The 18,300-nt window shown below is 37.8% G+C and overlaps 1 protein-coding gene across 1 annotated transcript; it reads left to right on the forward strand.

Annotated features, from left to right (window-relative positions):
- Nucleotides 1–12,028: 12,028 nt before the first annotated feature.
- On the forward strand, nucleotides 12,029–14,317 carry LOC110825338 (pseudo histidine-containing phosphotransfer protein 2-like). Its single transcript, XM_088207844.1, has 6 exons — nucleotides 12,029–12,168; nucleotides 12,860–12,990; nucleotides 13,103–13,171; nucleotides 13,679–13,750; nucleotides 13,875–13,947; nucleotides 14,047–14,317. The coding sequence occupies exons 1-6, from the start codon at nucleotides 12,124–12,126 to the stop codon at nucleotides 14,149–14,151; spliced, it is 495 nt and encodes a 164-aa protein (XP_088063970.1). The 5' UTR covers nucleotides 12,029–12,123; the 3' UTR covers nucleotides 14,152–14,317.
- The last annotated feature ends 3,983 nt before the right edge of the window (nucleotides 14,318–18,300 follow it).

Below are 18,300 nucleotides of genomic sequence, written 5' to 3' on the forward strand. Positions count from 1 at the left end.
TCCATATCTTTATTTTTAATTTTACTTCTGGTCTAAACGAACCATCCTGCTCTTTGTCTTTGTTAGAGCAACTGGGTAGGACAAGGAAAAGTTCTGGAACTTGAAAACTGTTCAATAGTAGTTTGAACTCCAATTTAAGCATGTAAGCAAGCTTAAATATGGTTTTCTCAAAACTATTATTTTCTTGTCTTTCTGTCTCTTAAATTATTGACGGGAAAAGACTGTAATTATGTGTTAAATTTTATGTAATACCAAGTTTTATATTAGAAATATATTGTTAATGTAACGCCCAACAATTTTAGAATTTTATTGTTATTATCATTAATTGTATTTTTTATTTTATTTTATTTTTTTATTATTTATTTATTTTATTTATTTAGTTTATTTTAATTTAAGTTAATAAAAATAAAAATAACAATAATTGTAAAATTGGGTAAAAATATTATTTGGATTTAATTGAAATTGATTTTGGGAAAAAGAGGTGAAAATTAGGATTCTTGAGGTATTTTTGAAAAGAAAATCGGAAACAGGGGGTCAAAACGCGATTTAGAAAAATTGCGTCCCGTCAGTAGTCACGTCAGCGGCCCAGTCAGCAGTCCTGGCCAACTAGGACCTGCCGCGTGGCAAGACCACGTCGACCCGGGAAAGGGCCACGTGGGCGATCCGCGTGCGTGCGATCGGACGGCCCAGATGCCTCCCCGCGCACACGGACGGCCCAGATCAAGCGTGCGCACGGACGGCCCAGATGCAAGCGCACGGACGGCCCAGATGCACGCGCACGGACGGCCCAGATTCAATCAAGCAGGGATGGCCCAGATTTAATCAAAATGGACGACTGTGATCAAAAGGCAAAAGGGTATAAATAAAACCCCCACACCTGACCACAAAAACCCTAGCCGCCTGCCATCGCCGGACAAGACGAACCAGACGCCGGAGGAGCCGGCCGCCGCCACCCGCCGCCGCATCGGGGAGTTTTTCGACCGTCGATCGAGATAAATTTCATATATCTGGCTCGTTTTTCAATGCTGAGTTCCCCTGTGGCCAAATCGGAGCCAAAATCCCGGCCAAACGGCTGGAAAACACGGCCGAAACCCAGCAGCGCCGCCGCGCCCCTCCTTGGTTTTTGCCTCCGATGAGGCCCTTCCCGGCCTCCGTTTGATACAATTTTTATATCACCGTGATCACCATTCTTTCCTCTACAGGTTGATCGGAGCCAAATCACCAAAACACGAACCTCGCCGGAGAGCCGCCGCACCCGAGAGCACCGCCGCCGGTAAGCTTCGGTTTTTCGTATTTTTTGGCCCCCCGAGGGCCCTAGGGTTGTTTTATCGCAGGGACCGATGCAAGTGTGGTCGAATTCGACCGGAAACGGCCGAAAACGGCCAACACGAGGCGAATCGCCGCCGTCGCCGGAGCACGGCGGAGCCGCCGTGCCGGAATTGTGATATTGGCCAAAAGGGGCCCTGGATCTAATTTGGAATTTTTGGGACACGTGCAGGTACCAATAGTGCGTTTTAGTTCCCCAGAAAAAATTCAGGAAAAATTAGGGACAGCCTGTAGGCGCACTTTAGAGCCGTATTCGGACCCCGAAATAAATAAGGATTCCTCACCCTATTTCCTATCACGGTATTAAAGTGCAATAAATAATAAAATGGTATTTCATGAATCAATAGCTGTGTGAAATTGTTTGAGGTTGCTAATGGAGCTCGAGTCTGGTGTATTTGTCGGTCAGTTGTTGTTTGTTCTATTTTACAGTTTTAAATGCAGTATGATGTCTGATGTTTTTATTTCATAGTTTTGTGTGCATGTATCACTGTTTCATTGATTATAGACTGAATGACTGAGAACCCGATGTTGTGTGTTGTCTTGTTGGCGTGAACTACCGGTTTGCATGTTTGTGTGTGATTTGATGATGCTGACTGAGGAAAAAGGGGGATGAAAGGTTATGAAAATTGATAATTGTATAATGTGGTCAGCCTGACTAGATATCCTGGGAGATGGTGGACGGACCGGGTCCGTAGGAACCCTACCGGGACTGTGGTCTCTCATACCGGACGGGGTATGGGGACGGCCCATTTCACCCTCATACCGGACGGAGTATTGAGGTTTATAGTTTTGGCGCCCATACCAGACGGGGTATGGGGTATGGGGACGGCTCGTTTCACCCTCATACCGGACGGGGTATTGAGGTTTGTAGTTTTGGCGCCCATACCGGACGGGGTATGGGGACGGCCCTGGAATCTGATTACAAGTGTTAAGGGTTCACGAGTAGCGGGACCCCTATGGATCCCCATGGATACTAGTAGGCTGGTAAATGAAGAAAAATATGTTGTGTAATGATTGAATTGTAAAAGGCGTGATAAGTATTATGTTATACAGCTCATATGATTTCATGATGATGATAATGTTATTGCTTTCGTATATTGTTTTATAAATTTCACCGAGATAAGTGGATAGTAAAGAATTTTATTATTGATAAAAGAATTTGTTGTAAATTATGCTCCATTGGTCTTTTTGTGTTTTCTACCCACCTTTACCTCCGTGACGGTGAGATAGTGTGATCTCTTTACTGGGCTGGTGTAGCTCATTCCTTATTTAATCATTTCAGATCAGGAAGACATTGTTCCCGAGCCTGTTCCGCAGGAAGACGGCGAAGGGGACGCCTAAAGACTCCGTAGTTATATTTATAATTTTTACTTTCGAGTTTCTCTTTTAGTTAGTTTGTTCTTTTATACTTTGAACACGTTTTTGGTTTTAGTGTAAGGGATGTTAATCGAAATTTTTATTTCGCTTCCACATTTGACCTTTTTAATACATATATTTCATTTTAAATTTCCGGGGCCGTTACAGTTGGTATCAGAGCCGCATTTCCTCGGACTCATCTCTTACACAATAGTGCCATAGAAAAATACTCACCGATAGATCGTTACTCAACCATTCCTTGTGAATCCAGGTACACGGAAATGAGGAGAGGAAGGCCCCCACTAAACTGAGCGGCTCAAGATAATTCTCTTCAGGAGGATTTAGACAGACTATTTGAGATGGTGGAAGCTCTCGTAGCTGCCCAACAAAGGCGAGAGGAGAGAAGGGAGTTACCCGGACCTCCTCCGCTATCGCAGGTTGAGCCCCCGCTACAGCAGGCTGATCCCGAGCCACCCCGGCAGGAGCCTGCTCCTCCACAGTACCACCCGGCACCACAGCCGCGGTACGACCCGGTACCACAGCCATGGTACCACCACGCACCGCCACAGTACATTCCAGTACCCCCACCACATCAGCAAGTGCCACCACAGGGCCCCCCAGTTCACCCTCAGCCGGCCCTAGTCCCTCTACCTCGGGATCCCGCTCATTCCTTGATCGACCTTGGCTTCATAGAGAGGTATAGAAGACTGAACCCTTCTACTTTTGTAGGGGGATCCTCTTTTGAAGAGGCCCAATACTGGCTGGCAGAGACCAAGAGAGCTTTCGAGACCTTGGGAGTAATTCCTGAACAGAGGGCTGCCATTGCCTCCTACATGCTGGTAGGGGAAGCAGTATGCTGGTGGGAGCTCAAGCGAACCACCCTGCCCACACCAGCTACTTGGGAGCAGTTCTTAGCGGCCTTCCACGCGGAGTATCTCCCTAAACACATCCAACACCTGAAGGAAATGGAGTTTGCTCAATTGGTCCAGGGAAACATGACAGTGTCGGAGTATGCCCGTAAGTTCCTGGAGCTGGGCCGATATGCCCCAGAGACATTGATGGATGAGGGCCGAAAGGCCAGGAAATTCCAGTGGGGTCTCCGCTCGGAGATCAGACAGCACTTACTGGTAATGGAGCTCGAGACATATTCAGCAGTCCTAGCAAAGGCGCAGATCATAGAAAGGAGCTTCGACACCCACCCTCAGCTAGCGGGGAGTTCCCGACCCTCAGCCCCGCTCCGTAGGCCAGCACCTACCGCGCCTATCCAACCCAGTAAGAGGCCCAGACCCGCCATCCAGGCCCCTCCTCAGGCTACGGGGGCAGCACGTGGGAAGATCTGCCAGCACTGCGGCAGGGATCACGGGGACCGACCCTGCTACCGCCTCAGCAACACCTGTCGCATATGCGGCAGTGCCCAGCACTATACAAGGGAATGCCCGAGGAACCAGAATCAAAGAAGGCCTCCAATCCAGGGCAGAGTTTACAACCTCACCCAGATGGATGCCGACGCAGACCCAGACGTGGTACATGGTATGTATACTATATCTGGCCACATTGCTCATGTTTTGTTTGATACTAGTGCATCACATTCTTTTGTTTCACATGTTCTTGCTTCCAAAATTTGTGTATCACCTGGTAGACTTGATTCATTGTTGCTTGTATCTACCGCTGGGAGGGAGACATTGCTAGGAGAGGTTATCTACAGGGCATGTGCCGTGGAGATAGCAGATAGGAATGATAGGGTTAGACACGGGGGATTTTGATGTAATCCTAGGAATGGATTAGCTAGCGGCGTATCATGCCACCATAGACTGCTTTAACAAAAAGATTGTATTTAATCCTCCAAACGAGGAGCCATTTACAAGTTAATAAAATCATTCAGTACTGATTTTCCCTGATGGCAAGTTTTCTTAATTCCCAGTGCCTTAATCTTGTATTTTCTCTAACTAGGTAAACCCAAGAAAGAAGTTTGGATCCAAGAGATTCCAGTAGTCTGAGACTTTGCAGACGTATTTCCAGATGAACTGCCCGGTCTACCAGTGGACAGAGAGGTCGAGTTCACCATAGACTTATAACCAGGTACCCAACCCATCTCGGTTGCTCCTTACCGAATGAGCCACATTGAGATGGAAGAGCTAAGGAAACAGATCACTGAGTTACAAGACAGTGGTTTCATTAGACACAGCGTTTCCCCTTGGGGTGTCGGAGTTACTTTTGCAAGGAAGGGAGATGGAACATTGAGACTGTGCATTGATTACAGAGGGATAAACAAGTTAACAATTAAGAATAAATATCCTCTTTCCCGGATTGATGACCTTTTCGATCAGTTGCAGGGTGCACAGGTCATTTCTAAGATAGATCTACGATCGGGTTACCATTAGGTAAAGATAAGAACAGAAGACATCCCCAAGACGGCATTCTGAACCAAGTACGGACACTATGAGTTCCTGGTCATGCCGTTTGGGCTAACCAACGCCCCGGCCATCTTTATGGATCTAATGAACAGGATCTTCAGAGAGTTCTTGGATTAATTTGTCATCGTGTTCATCGATGATATCTTAGTCTACTCAAAAAGTAGAGAAAAACATGCTCATCATCTTGCCCAAGTCCTACAGGTCCTCAAGGAAAAGAAGTTGTATGCAAAGTTGAGCAAGTGTGGATTCTGGCTTGAGCAAATCGCCTTCCTGGGACATGTTATATCGAAGGAAGGGGTATCAGTGAACCCCGAAAAGGTTGAAGCGGTACTTGGTTGGGAAAAGCTGACAACAGTTAAGGAAATTCACAGCTTTCTAGGGATGGCAGGTTATTACCGCTAGTTCGTCGAAGGGTTCTCTAATCTAGCTGCTCCTCTAACCCGACTCACAAAGAAGAATGCAAAGTTTGAATGGAACGAGGACTGCGAAAAGAGTTTTTCAGAATTGAAGAAGTGACTGACTACTGCACCCGTGCTGGCTCTACCGAGTGGATCAGGAGGGTATACAGTTTATAGTGATGCTTCCTATCTGGGCCTTGGTTGTGTTCTGATGTAGCATGGAAAGGTTATAGCATATGGGTCCAGACAACTAAAGAATCATGAGAAGAACTATCCTACCCATGACTTGGAGCTTGCCGCAATCATACACGCCTTGAAAACCTAGCGCCATTATTTGTATAGAGAGACCTTTCAGATCTATACCGATCATAAGAGTTTGAAGCACATCTTCACTCAGAAGGATCTCAACATGCGTCAGAGAAGGTGGATGGAACTCCTCAAGGACTATGATTGTGATATCCTATACCATCAAGGTAAAGGCAACGTGGTAGCCGATGCCCTCAACAGGAAAAGTGCAGGCACCCTAGCCCATTTGATGGTTTCAGAATGCAGGTCAATTCGAGCCACGCAACAGGTTCGACTGCGAGATCTGAAGAGGACCACATGTTTGGGCCACCTAGCAATCCAACCCGAGTTAATCCAAAAAATAAAGGAAGCCCAGTCAGTCGACCCCGCCCTAGTAACCCGCAAGAAGAATGCAGAACAGGGAGTGAGTTCAGAATTCCAGCTCTCTGCCGACGGATTGATTCGTTTCAAGGACAGAGTGTGTGTCCCAGACGACAGTGAGTTAAAAAGAGACATCATGACGGAGTCCCATAGTTCAAAGTTTGTCATGCATCCAGGAAGTACCAAAATGTACCAAACTATGCGACCTCGGTTCTGGTGGAATGGGATGAAGAGAGATATAGCTGACTTTATATCTAAATGTTTGGTATGTCAGCAGGTCGAGACAGAGCATCAGCGCCCAGGTGGGTTACTTCAGCCCTTACCGATCCCGGAATAGAAGTGGGAACATATCACCATGGACTTCGTATCGGGGCTACCCAAGGCGCGTTCAAGACACGATGCCATATGGGTAATCGTTGACCGACTTACCAAGTCTTTCCACTTCCTAGCCATCAGGATGACCGATTCATTGGACAAGTTGGCAAGGATGTATATCCGGGAGATAGTCAGATTGCATGGGGTTCCAGTAACGGTAGTGTTTGACAGGGATTCCAGGTTCACCTCTCGGTTTTGGAGCAGCTTCCAGCAAGCTATGGGAACAAAGCTGTCTCTTAGTACTGCCTTCCACCCCCAGACTGATGGACAATCAGATAGGACAATTCGTACGCTTGAGGATATGCTCCGAGCTTGTGTCCTTGACTCCGGGGGCCATTGGGACGACCATCTACCCCTGATAGAGTTTGCCTACAACAACAGCTACCAAGCAAGTATCGGCATGGCTCCATATCAGGCGCTATATGGGCGCTCGTACAGGTCACCGATTTGTTGGGAGGAAGTGGGCGATAGAAGATTGTTCGGCCCGGAGTTGGTAGAGGAGACCACGCCCAAGATAGTTAAAATCAAGAAGAACATTCAGACATCTCAGAGTAGGCAGAAGAGTTATGCAGATATCCGGAGGAGAGACCTAGCGTTTGAGAAAGGCGACCGTGTGTTTCTTAAGGTCACTCCTTTCAAGGGAATTAGTAGGATCGGCAGGAGGGGAAAGTTAAACCCCCTATATATTGGACCCTTTGAAATCTTAGACAATATTGGTACCGCTGCCTACAGACTAGCACTGCCTCCCGAGCTCTCTTGAGTTCACAACGTGTTTCACGTATCTATGCTACGTAAGTACAATCCGGACCCTTCTCATGTCTTGGCTCATGAACCGCTTCCACTCAAAGAGGACTTGTCTTATGAAAAAGTACCGGTCGGTATCACGGACCGAAAGAGCAAAATACTACGCAACCGAGAAATATCATTTGTAAAGGTCGTGTGGCAGAACCACATGCCCAGGGAAGCTACTTGGGAACTGGAATCAGAATTTAGAGCCCAGTATCCCCATTTGTTCGACCAAGAGTAAGAGGCAAATTTGGGGGACCAAATTTCTTTAAGGGGAGGAGAGTTGTAACGCCCAACAATTTTAGAATTTTATTGTTATTATCATTAATTGTATTTTTTATTTTATTTTATTTTTTTATTATTTATTTATTTTATTTATTTAGTTTATTTTAATTTAAGTTAATAAAAATAAAAACAACAATAATTGTAAAATTGGGTAAAAATATTATTTGGATTTAATTGAAATTGATTTTAGGACAAAAGGGGTAAAAATTAGGATTATGGGGGTATTTTTGAAAAGAAAATCGGAAACCGGGGGTCAAAACGCAATTTAGAAAAATTGCGCCCCGTCAGTGCCACGTCAGCAGCCACATCAGCAGCCCAGTCAGCAGTCCTGGCCAACCAGGACCTGCCGCGTGGCAAGACCACGTCGACCCGGGAAAGGGCCACGTGGGCGATCCGCGTGCGCGCGATTGGACGGCCCAGATGCGTCCCCGCGCGCACGGACGGTCCAGATCAAGCGTGCGCACGGACGGCCTAGATGCAACCCCACGGACGGCCCAGATGCACGCGCACGGACGGCCCAGATTCAATCAAGCAGGGACAGCCCAGATTTAATCAAAATGGACGGCTGTGATCAAAAAGCAAAAGGGTATAAATAAAACCCCCACACCTGACCACAAAAACCCTAGCCGCCTGCCCTCGTCGGAGAAGACGAACCAGACGCTAGAGGAGCCGACAGCCGCCACCCGTCGCCGCATCGGGGTAAATTTCATACCCCCGGCTCGTTTTTCAATGCTGAGTTCCCATGTGGCCAAATCGGAGCCAAAATCCCGGCCAAACGGCCGGAAAACACGGCCGAAATCCAGCGGCGCCGTCGCGCCCCTCCTCGGTTTTTGCCTCCGATGAGGCCCTTCTCGGCCTCCGTTTGATACAATTTTTATATCACCGTGATCACCATTCTTTTATCTACAGATTGATTGGAGCCAAATCACCAAAACACGAACCTCGCCAGAGAGTCGCCGCACCCGAGAGCACCGCCGTCGGTAAGCTTCGGTTTTTCGTAATTTTTTGGCCCCCCGAGGGCCCTAGGGTTGTTTTATCGCAGGGACCGATGCAAGTGTGGCTGAATTCAGCCAAAAACGGCCAACCCGAGGCAAATCGCCGCCGCAAGCAGCGTCGCCGTCGTCGGAGCACGGCGGAGCCGCCGTACCGGAATTGCGATATTGGCCAAAAGGGGCCCTGGGTCTAATTTGAGATTTTTGGGACACGTGCAGGTACCAGTAATGCGTTTCAGTTCCCCGGAAAAAATTTAGGAAAAATTAGGGACAGCCTGTAGGCGCACTTTAGAGCTGTATTCGGACCCCGAAACAAGTAAGGATTCCTCACCCTATTTCCTATCACGGTATTAAAGTCCAATAAATGATAAAATGGTATTTCATGAATCAATAGCTGTGTGAAATTGTTTGAGGTTGCTAATGGAGCCCGAGTCTGGTGTATTTGTCGGTCAGTTGTTGTTTGTTCTATTTTACAGTTTTAAATACAGTATGATATCTGATGTTTTTATTTCATAGTTTCGTGTGCATGTATCACTGTTTCATTGATTATAGACTGAATGACTGAGAATCCGATGTTGTGTGTTGTCTTGTTGGCGTGAACTACCGGTTTGCATGTTTGTGTGTGATTTGATGATGCTGACTGAAGAAAAAGGGGGATGAAATGTTATGAAAATTAATAATTGTATACTGTGGTCAGCCTGATTAGATATCTTGGGAGATGGTGGACGGACCGGGTCCGTAGGGAATCCTACCAGGACTGTGGTCTCTCATACCGGACGGGGTATGGAGACCTTATGTGTTTTGGCGCCCATACCGGACGGGGTATGGGGACGGCCCGTTTCACCCTCATACCGGACGAGGTATTGAGGTTTGTAGTTTTGGCGCCCATACCGGACGGGGTATAGGGTATGGGGACGGCCCGTTTCACCCTCATACCGGACGGGGTATTGAGGTTTGTAGTTTTGGCGCCCATACCGGACGGGGTATGGGGACTGCCATGGAATCTGATTACAAGTGTTAAGGGTTCACGAGTAGCGGGACCCCTATGGATCCCCATGGATACTAGTAGGCTGGTAAATAAAGAAAAATATGTTGTGTAATGATTGAATTGCAAAAAGCGTGATAAGTATTATGTTATACAGCTCATATGATTTCATGATGATGATAATGTTATTGCTTTCGTATATTGGTTTATGAATTTCACCGAGGTAAGTGGATAGTAAAGGATTTTATTATTGATAAAAGAATTTGTTGTAAATTATGCTCCATTGGTCTTTTTGTGTTTTCTACCCACCTTTACCTCCGTGACGGTGAGATAGTGTGATCTCTTTACTGGGCTGGTGTAGCTCATTCCTTATTTAATCATTTCATATCAGGAAGACATTGTTCCCGAGCCCGTTCCGCTGGAAGACGGCGAAGGGGACGCCTAAAGACTCCGTAGTTATATTTATAGCTTTTACTTTCGAGTTTCTCTTTTAGTTAGTTTGTTTTTTTATACTTTGAGCACGTTTTTGGTTTTAGTGTAAGGGATGTTAATCGAAATTTTTATTTCACTTCCGCATTTGATCTTTTTAATACACATATTTTATTTTAAATTTCCGGGGCCGTTACAGTTAAGCTTTATATAAAAGAATTAAGTTGCACACTTTAGTAATTAAAGTTTTAGCTTTTAAAAGTTGGTGGTTTGAGTTCAAAGAGTTGTTACCGTAGTTATTATTAGCATGTGCTAGCTGTGTTGTTCCGATGTAAAATTGCATATCGTTTATTTTTAATACATAATTTGTAATTGTGATATGTGACTTTGGTGAAAACATCAAGAATTTGATTGATGTCTGCAAAGAAAATGTATATTATTGTGGTAATCTCAATTGTCATATATAGGTTTAGAGCATTACTTTCTGTTTTATATATGAAATAATTTTTTATTTTTTGTTTATGCATTAAACACCAATGATTATATATTTATACAAAAGATGTGGAAAAGCAAATGTTTATAACTAAGGGTATGCATTTTTTTTTATCTAAATAAAAAAATCAGCGGAATTAGGTTATTTTGGTCTCAATCATATTGAACCAAACTAAATATTATTTATTTTGATCCTCTATCAGACATCAAGCAACTAAAAAAATTCAATTTGGTTCTAAACCAAAGTGAAAATACAAAAAAAATGAAATATAATATAATTTAGTTTTAACTTTATCTTTTGTTAATTTTATAAGTAGTAAAATTAAACATCTGTTTGATCGAGGAGTAGAAAAAAGAAAACTAATCCAGTCTTGATTATTGACCTAATCTAATTTCTAACTAATGGACAGCATGATGATTGGAGTTGGGGTAAAATTAACACTAAGCCTTTGTTTTTCCACCCAAATCCATTTAAGCCCCTTTTGCACCTTTTGAAACAATTAGTGGCTGACTTCTATTTGTGAAGTTGATGATTTTCAATTATATTTGTTTTAAATATCGACGTAAATTTATGAATTAGAGGGTAGTTAAATTCTAGAAGAGCAGCAATTCATTGAAGAATTTTCTCTAGTAAGACATAATAGTTCTGTAGAAAAAGTCTTGTAGAGGTGGTAAAGTAGGGTAGATAAAAATTTTGAGCAGAGTGAAGACTTACTTATCACAAATATTTTTACATTTAGTGTATATATTCTGTATTTAGATGTAACTAAATTCAATTTAATTTAAATAACACATGATAAAATAACATGATCTGCTTGATATATATTTAAAAAATCTCTATAGAATTTAAATAACAAGCATAGCAAGAAAATTTGATATTCTCTCCTTTTAACTTTGGTACCTCTTCAATTTTTTTTATGGTAGGAAGTTATAATTTTGTTATTTTTAATATTTTTTATTTGACTGTTTTGTTACTACTATCTGGTAATTAATGTCTGACATTAAAAATTTTAAAAATTCAAATTTTTTTTAGGAGTTATCTAATTCAGCAAAATAATAGTTTATTTAATTATAGTTTTTTTTTTTTTTATGAATTATTTTTTCTTCTTTTTTTTCATGAAAAGAAAACTTAATTTAATTTTAAAAACAATTTGCTGCTCCTTAGTATTTATCAAACTGTGGTTGGAAAATAAGTTGAGAATCCTATTTATTAATTTCATAATTTGGAGAAGGTATTTAAAATATGATAATAGTACTAATTTCAAAAAGTTTAGTTAATGTTAAAATAGGAATAATTGATGCTGATTTTAATAATCATCAAATCAATAAAATATTATCAGCATAATTAGTTATCTCAAGTTCATAAAACGTAGCAATCTGATGGATTTTCCCAATCAATAGGTATGAAGGGTAAATGCTAATTTAGTTGCAATTCTTTTCTCATGATGCTCATTTCTTTTTCATGCTTAATTCTTTTCTTCATTGGCTATATATACACACATTTTGGTTACCATTATTATTCTATCAACTCTTCTAACTTCCTTCTACTCCATCTGCTTTCCGCTCTGCTTTCATTCAACCCGATTCGCATTCTTCTCATAACCGCGAACAACCATTCCATGAGCAGACAAATTGCTGCCATGAGGAATTCCTTTTTTGAAGAGGTATTTTTTTCTTCTTTCGGATCTCTTTAATTTATGTAGATTCGATTATAAAATCTTCAAGTAATATTGTTCTGTTTTTTTCTTTAAAAAATTGATATTAACAATTTACCATCTTCTTTTAGTTCTTCTGCTATCATGAAAAAAAAAAAAAATTCTACATTTTCAAAAAACAATTGTCGCTATTGAGTTGGTATTGTTAAAAATAATAATTTAAAAGTTAAAAGAAATTCTTTATCTTCTAAAAAGTTAAAAATAATAATTTAGAAACTATGTATTTTTTAATTTTGGTAGGTAATTATGGTTTCTAAATTAGACTTCAATACAGGTATTTTAAATTTTTTTAGGTGATTATAGTTTATAAATTAAGAGTTAATTATTAGTTATACATTTAGAATTTTAAAAATTGTATTAGTGCCTGTATACATTCATATACTTAGAGTTTTTAATAATAATCACAAATAAAAATTTGAGTGTTTGTATTACTCTCTCTTACTTCTTCTCACTTTCAATATAATAATATACCAAAATAGTTTTTGTATAGTTTTTAAAATTTTAAAATTTAAAATTTTTCCAACTGCTATTTACACCATGCATACATAAATAGTTTTTATTTTTGTTTTTTCCATTTGTAGGTTGTCTATAATAATTACTGTGTTTATATATGAAATATACAATTTTGGGTTCGTTGCAGGGAATGTTGGACAAGCACTTTGTTTATCTGGAGAACCTGGCAGATGATCAGAATCCAAACGTTGTAGTGGAGGTTTTCGAGCTCTATTTCGCGGACTTTCCTGCCATATTGCATAAAATTGAGCATGCAATGTACCTATATATATATATATATATATATATATTACTTAAACTGAATATTTTTTTCTTATAAATTCAAATAATAATTTTGTATCTTATTTATAAAAATATATTATTCAAACAGTGATACTTCGGACTACGACTACGAGGACATGGATAGGTGCATTAATCGCCTAAGGAGCAGCACGGCCAGGTACCATTTAGATAAAAATCAAACAATTCAATTAATTATTTAATTTGTTTCTATAATTTATATATAATTACTAATATTAATATCATCTATCTTGACTAATTATATATATATATACATTCTCTCATCCAGAGGAAAAACCCTAATTTTTCAAATTTTCTTATTTTCTGTTTCCGCAAATTTTTTTTTTCTTTTTTTGGAGAACAATTTTCTTTGTTCTTATAAAATTTTGAAGTTTTACTGATTCGTGGATTATAAATTTTCTCAGACACCCAAAAATTATTATATTTATAATTATCCAATTTACCTCAATTTTTTTGAGAAATCATAGCTTAATCATCACCATATGCAGTAATTTTTAATATTTCTCAAAATAAAAGACATAATTTAGCTTAAATAAAATTTTAAAATTAAATTAAATGCTTAATTTACAATCCCGAGCTGGTTAGAGTTTCTTAGGTTATTATAATTTATAAACTAGTATTATTGTTTTCATGATCATTTATGCAGTGTCGGGGCTATTGGGGTTTTAAGAGAATTGAACAGGATCGACAGTTTTTGGAAGGATCAAGACCTGAGAGGGTAAATTTATATATAAAAATAATTTTCTAACACATAAACATTAATAATATTGTTAAACATTAAATTTATTATTATTAATATATATAATTAAGGTTGAAAAAACTTATGCATGGTTTATTAACAGTGCAAAAGAAGTGCTTCCATTGCTGCTAAGGGAGTATAATGAATTAAAGTCCAGACTTCAGATGTATTTTGAGGTGGGATATGTAATTTCAATCAATTTAATTCCAATATTTTATACTTAATTATCAGGTTAATTTATTAATTAATTAACTAATGATGAATTAATTGCGTAGCTGGTGAGGGGAGGCGCGAGTAGTTCAGAGGCCAGGCCGGAGAGCCCGAGGGAGGAAACCAACCCATCCAGCGCACCTGCGTCGCCTGGCTCATCAACCAACTGAAGTTCCGATAGAATCAACCAGCACCCCTTTTAATTTTGGTTTAAGTTTATATTTAGGAATATAATTAATGTTATTATTTATGGTTTTTATTTTACAAGGTTGGAAACTGTGATTTCTGGGTGCTGTAATATTAATTTGCTTTTAATTACAATAGTCTCTTTTAATTCTCTTTGAGAGAGTTGTACTCTCTATGTTTGAATTAAATTCCATTTTGAGAGAGTTGAAAAAAAAAATTATCTTGTTAAAATGTTTTAATCCATATGCTCTTTCTTAATACATTTTATTAAACAAAGACTCCATTTTTTCTTCCTTTTAAATGGTAAATATTTCTTGGAATATAAAGTATAAATTAAATCTATATTTAAATTGAAATTGAGATACTGATGCAAATTATTCTCTTTTAAAACATATAGATTAAAATATGAAAAATATTAACAATAAGTTCTTTCAAAATTGATTATTTGTCTCTCTATTAGAGGTGTTTCAGAAATATCTATCATCAAATAAATAATTCTACGAACTAATGAATTTTCATATTTTATTTAATTATCACTTTTCATACTAAATTCCGATGTCAAAGTTGAAATCTAATCTAAAATCTAAAGTGATGTATGAACAAGAAATTTGGACTAGCAAAATTTGTCTGAGTGCTTTTCATTAAACAAAGTATGATATGTGTAATTAATAAGAACAATTGATACTTCTATTTACTTTTATGATAATATTATTTTGAATCTGTACTATTTTTTATATATCATCATTTAAATATTATTATATTATTGATTATATTATCATTAACATATAAATATCATATAATTATTAAAATATACAAATTTCAATTGAAAAAATTAACTCGAATAACTTCAAATCTTTTATTTCACAATAATAAAGATATTTATTGAAAAAAAATTTATGGTATAGTAAAGTTAATGACATATGTAGATAACTTTAAATAAATATTTATTTATTTGTATAAAAAATAAGGATAATGACATGATAACTCGACTAAATTAATGAAACTTCGCTAAAGTTCCATAACCTCTATATGTAACATCTCGACCCTATTTTGGGAGTTACAAATGTATGCACACCATTTCCAATTAGTGGAATCAACAAAAATATTACATATACAACAACACTATACATTAATATTATAATGGAATAATTATAATCAAAATACATTAGACATTATATTATAAAAAGTAATTACAAGAACATCTTAATTCACTCTTATTTACATCATAAATTTAAACTAAAAAGGCTAGGAGGTTTCCTTTAGTATCTACCATGATCCTGAAATTGCTTTTATTCTTTCCTTATATGAAATGGAGTATGAATTAGGGTGAGTTTCATGTGCTCAGTAAGAATGAAATAGTATTACATAACGGAGACATGCACACAAAATATATAAAACATAATGAAATAAAATTAAAAAAAGTATCAAACAAAACAAAATAAAATCGCCTTGATCTTATTCACTCTACTTTAAATTCTACTTACTTTACTATTTTCGAAGTCTTATTAATATTTTGGATTTCATGTTTCTTTATTTTGTATATGTTAGTAATCTCCTTAACACACACCTTCGATTATTTCCAAAGAAGTTGTGATCCCGTTGGACAGGACCTTTCACCATCATTAAGGTGTTCCCTTATGGAACCATTGAGCTTCAACGAAAAGGGAAAAAGTTTAAGGTTAATGGTCAACATGTAAAGCCATGTTTTGGAAGGGATTTCGAGAATTCGAACTCCACCTTAACTCTTACTTAAGTCATCTGCTACAAAGTCGAGATAAAAACTATAAACAAAGCATTGATTGAGAGGTAACCCAATATAGATGGTATTAGACAGATAAGTATAATTATTTTATTTGACAGAATTCTATATTTTTTTATTCATTTATTTTTATTTTATTTTTTTCTTTGCACCTCTCACAGTTACTTTATAATTGTATTGCTATCATTTGTGGATTTTTAATTGAGGTCTAGCTAATTTTCTTTTTTGATGTTGATGATATCTAAATTATATTAGAATAATTATCAGTGCAGAATTCTAGAGACCACTTTGGGAGTAGGCTGCGTGAGCACACACAATGGGAGTATTTTATTACATCAATGTTTTTTTTTATGCATAATGGGTTCATAAACAATGAGAACACTATTTGAAATAAGTTTGGATGTATTGGGTCTTTAGAGATTTAAATTGCAAAAATTATAATTTCACTTGTTTCAAACCCAATTTTTTACATCGAGTTCAATTCTTTATTTTTTCTTTTTTATACACTAAAGGGCTAAGCTTTTCATCATAAGTAATTAGTGAAGCATGGTGAAATTGAAATTTTATCTTGGCTAAGATTGTGGTTACTTTGAAAAGACAAGAGGAGATGTTTGTAAATAATAATTAGATAAATTATTGATTATATCCCTTAATTTAATCGATGTAAGAACAATCCCATAGGAACATAATCTAAGGCATTACACTTATGACATAGAAAATATGAATTTGATTTTTACATTTGAGTTAGTCACTAAGGTTTAAGTGAATAAAATAAATTAGCTAATATATGATGGGTTAGATGGAGTGTAAAATACACTCACTTAAGGAAAAAAGAAATATATATATATAATAAATAATTTAAGTGAAAGAGTGAGATAAAGCGTAAAACATATTCATTTGTAAAAATATTTTTGAGGTAAAAGTGTGAGGCGGAGCATAAAACACACTGATAAAGAAATAAATTGTAAGAAAAAATTTGATAAAAGAAGAAAAATAGTAAATCAAAAGTCTTAAATTCACTACCTTGTTTGTAGTAGTAAAGAGGCAAGGTCAAATAGAGCATAATTTATGGATTAGGGGTAGAGCCTTAGAGGGAGAACTTATGTGTTGAAATTGTGCAAATTTTGTTGAGGGGTGTAAGAGCTAATAGTTTGTTTACATTTTGCAATATTACTTTTGAATTTTCAGTTGACCACTAATTGCAAGAAAGGAATAGAATTTCAATATTTTCAAGCTGAACAGATGAACATGGTGGAAAAGCATGTTCTTAAAGGTTTCTTGTCAGTCTTTTATTTGAGCATAAGTAAATATTTAAGTTTGGGGGTATTTGATGCGCTATATTTTTATCATAATTTTATTATCCTTATTACTTAAATTTATAATAAATTTAACTGAATTTTGAGTTAAAAATCAATTTATTAGTTAAATTTTTTATGCATGTTGTATTATTAATGAAAAGATGAAAAAGAAGTTGAAGAGAAAAGAAGAAAAGAAGAAGGTGAAAAACCCATATATGGAGCACCCAGGCCCAGATCTATTCAAACCCAATTCTTGCTCTCCAAAACAATGTCATTTTGAGAGCCGCGAACCAGAAGCCAGCAATGATCAAAACGACACCATTTTGAAGAATGAAAAAAAAATACAAAAATAAAAAGAGGCGTGTACGCCTTAGAAGGGGAAAAAGATACCGTTGAAAGGGAAAGTAGACACCAAAAAAGGAAAATAGAGCGTGTAAGAGCCCTGTCTACTTTATTCCTTCCGCCTACAAAAAGAAGTCTAAAGTGCAAGAAAAGAGGATAGAATGCAGTAGTTAGTGGGTGAAGCATACATTTGCAGAGATGGCAAAGCTTAGTGGAGATCTAGAGTCACAAAAAGAATTGAGGGCAGATTTGAGGTGAGGCACCAAACTAGGCAAGACATAAGCAGAAGAGGAGCTGATTTGGAGAAAAACAAAAACCAAAAGCTAGAAAGCTTGAGAGAACATGTGATAATTCAGAGCAAGGCTGAAAGGTTTTAGGGGAAAATTTAGAAAAATTGATCGACTAATGTATTTATTGAGTATTCAATTTACGTGTTTCTTGGGTAAAATTTTTCAAGAATTTTTTATGAAACTTGAATGTTAATATTTAGAATTTTTCAGACAATTATTTTTATTATTACATGATTATATTTTTCTCAATAATAGTTATTGTTACACAATCTACCATGCCCAGCTAATTTTTTTTTGCCGGAGTGAATGATATAGCTTCAATCGAAGGTACATTTGAGGTTTAATTTTTAGCTTTCTTCTAGTTATAATTTAACAATATTGAACTTAATTCGATTGTAAAAATTGACTAACTCATGTCTTTATTTGTGATTAAAGGTTTAAGAG

This window comes from Carica papaya, chromosome 7, assembly GCF_054855325.1.
Source record: "Carica papaya isolate Zhongbai chromosome 7, ASM5485532v1, whole genome shotgun sequence".
Lineage (NCBI taxonomy): Eukaryota > Viridiplantae > Streptophyta > Magnoliopsida > Brassicales > Caricaceae > Carica > Carica papaya.

Coding starts and splice junctions, on each gene's coding strand:
- LOC110825338 (XM_088207844.1), top strand. CDS start 12,124: ATGAGCAGACAAATTGCTGCCATGAGGAATTCCTTTTTTGAAGAG. Junction 12,169..12,859: donor GGAATTCCTTTTTTGAAGAG/GTATTTTTTTCT, acceptor GGTTCGTTGCAG/GGAATGTTGGACAAGCACTT. Junction 13,172..13,678: donor CTAAGGAGCAGCACGGCCAG/GTACCATTTAGA, acceptor TCATTTATGCAG/TGTCGGGGCTATTGGGGTTT.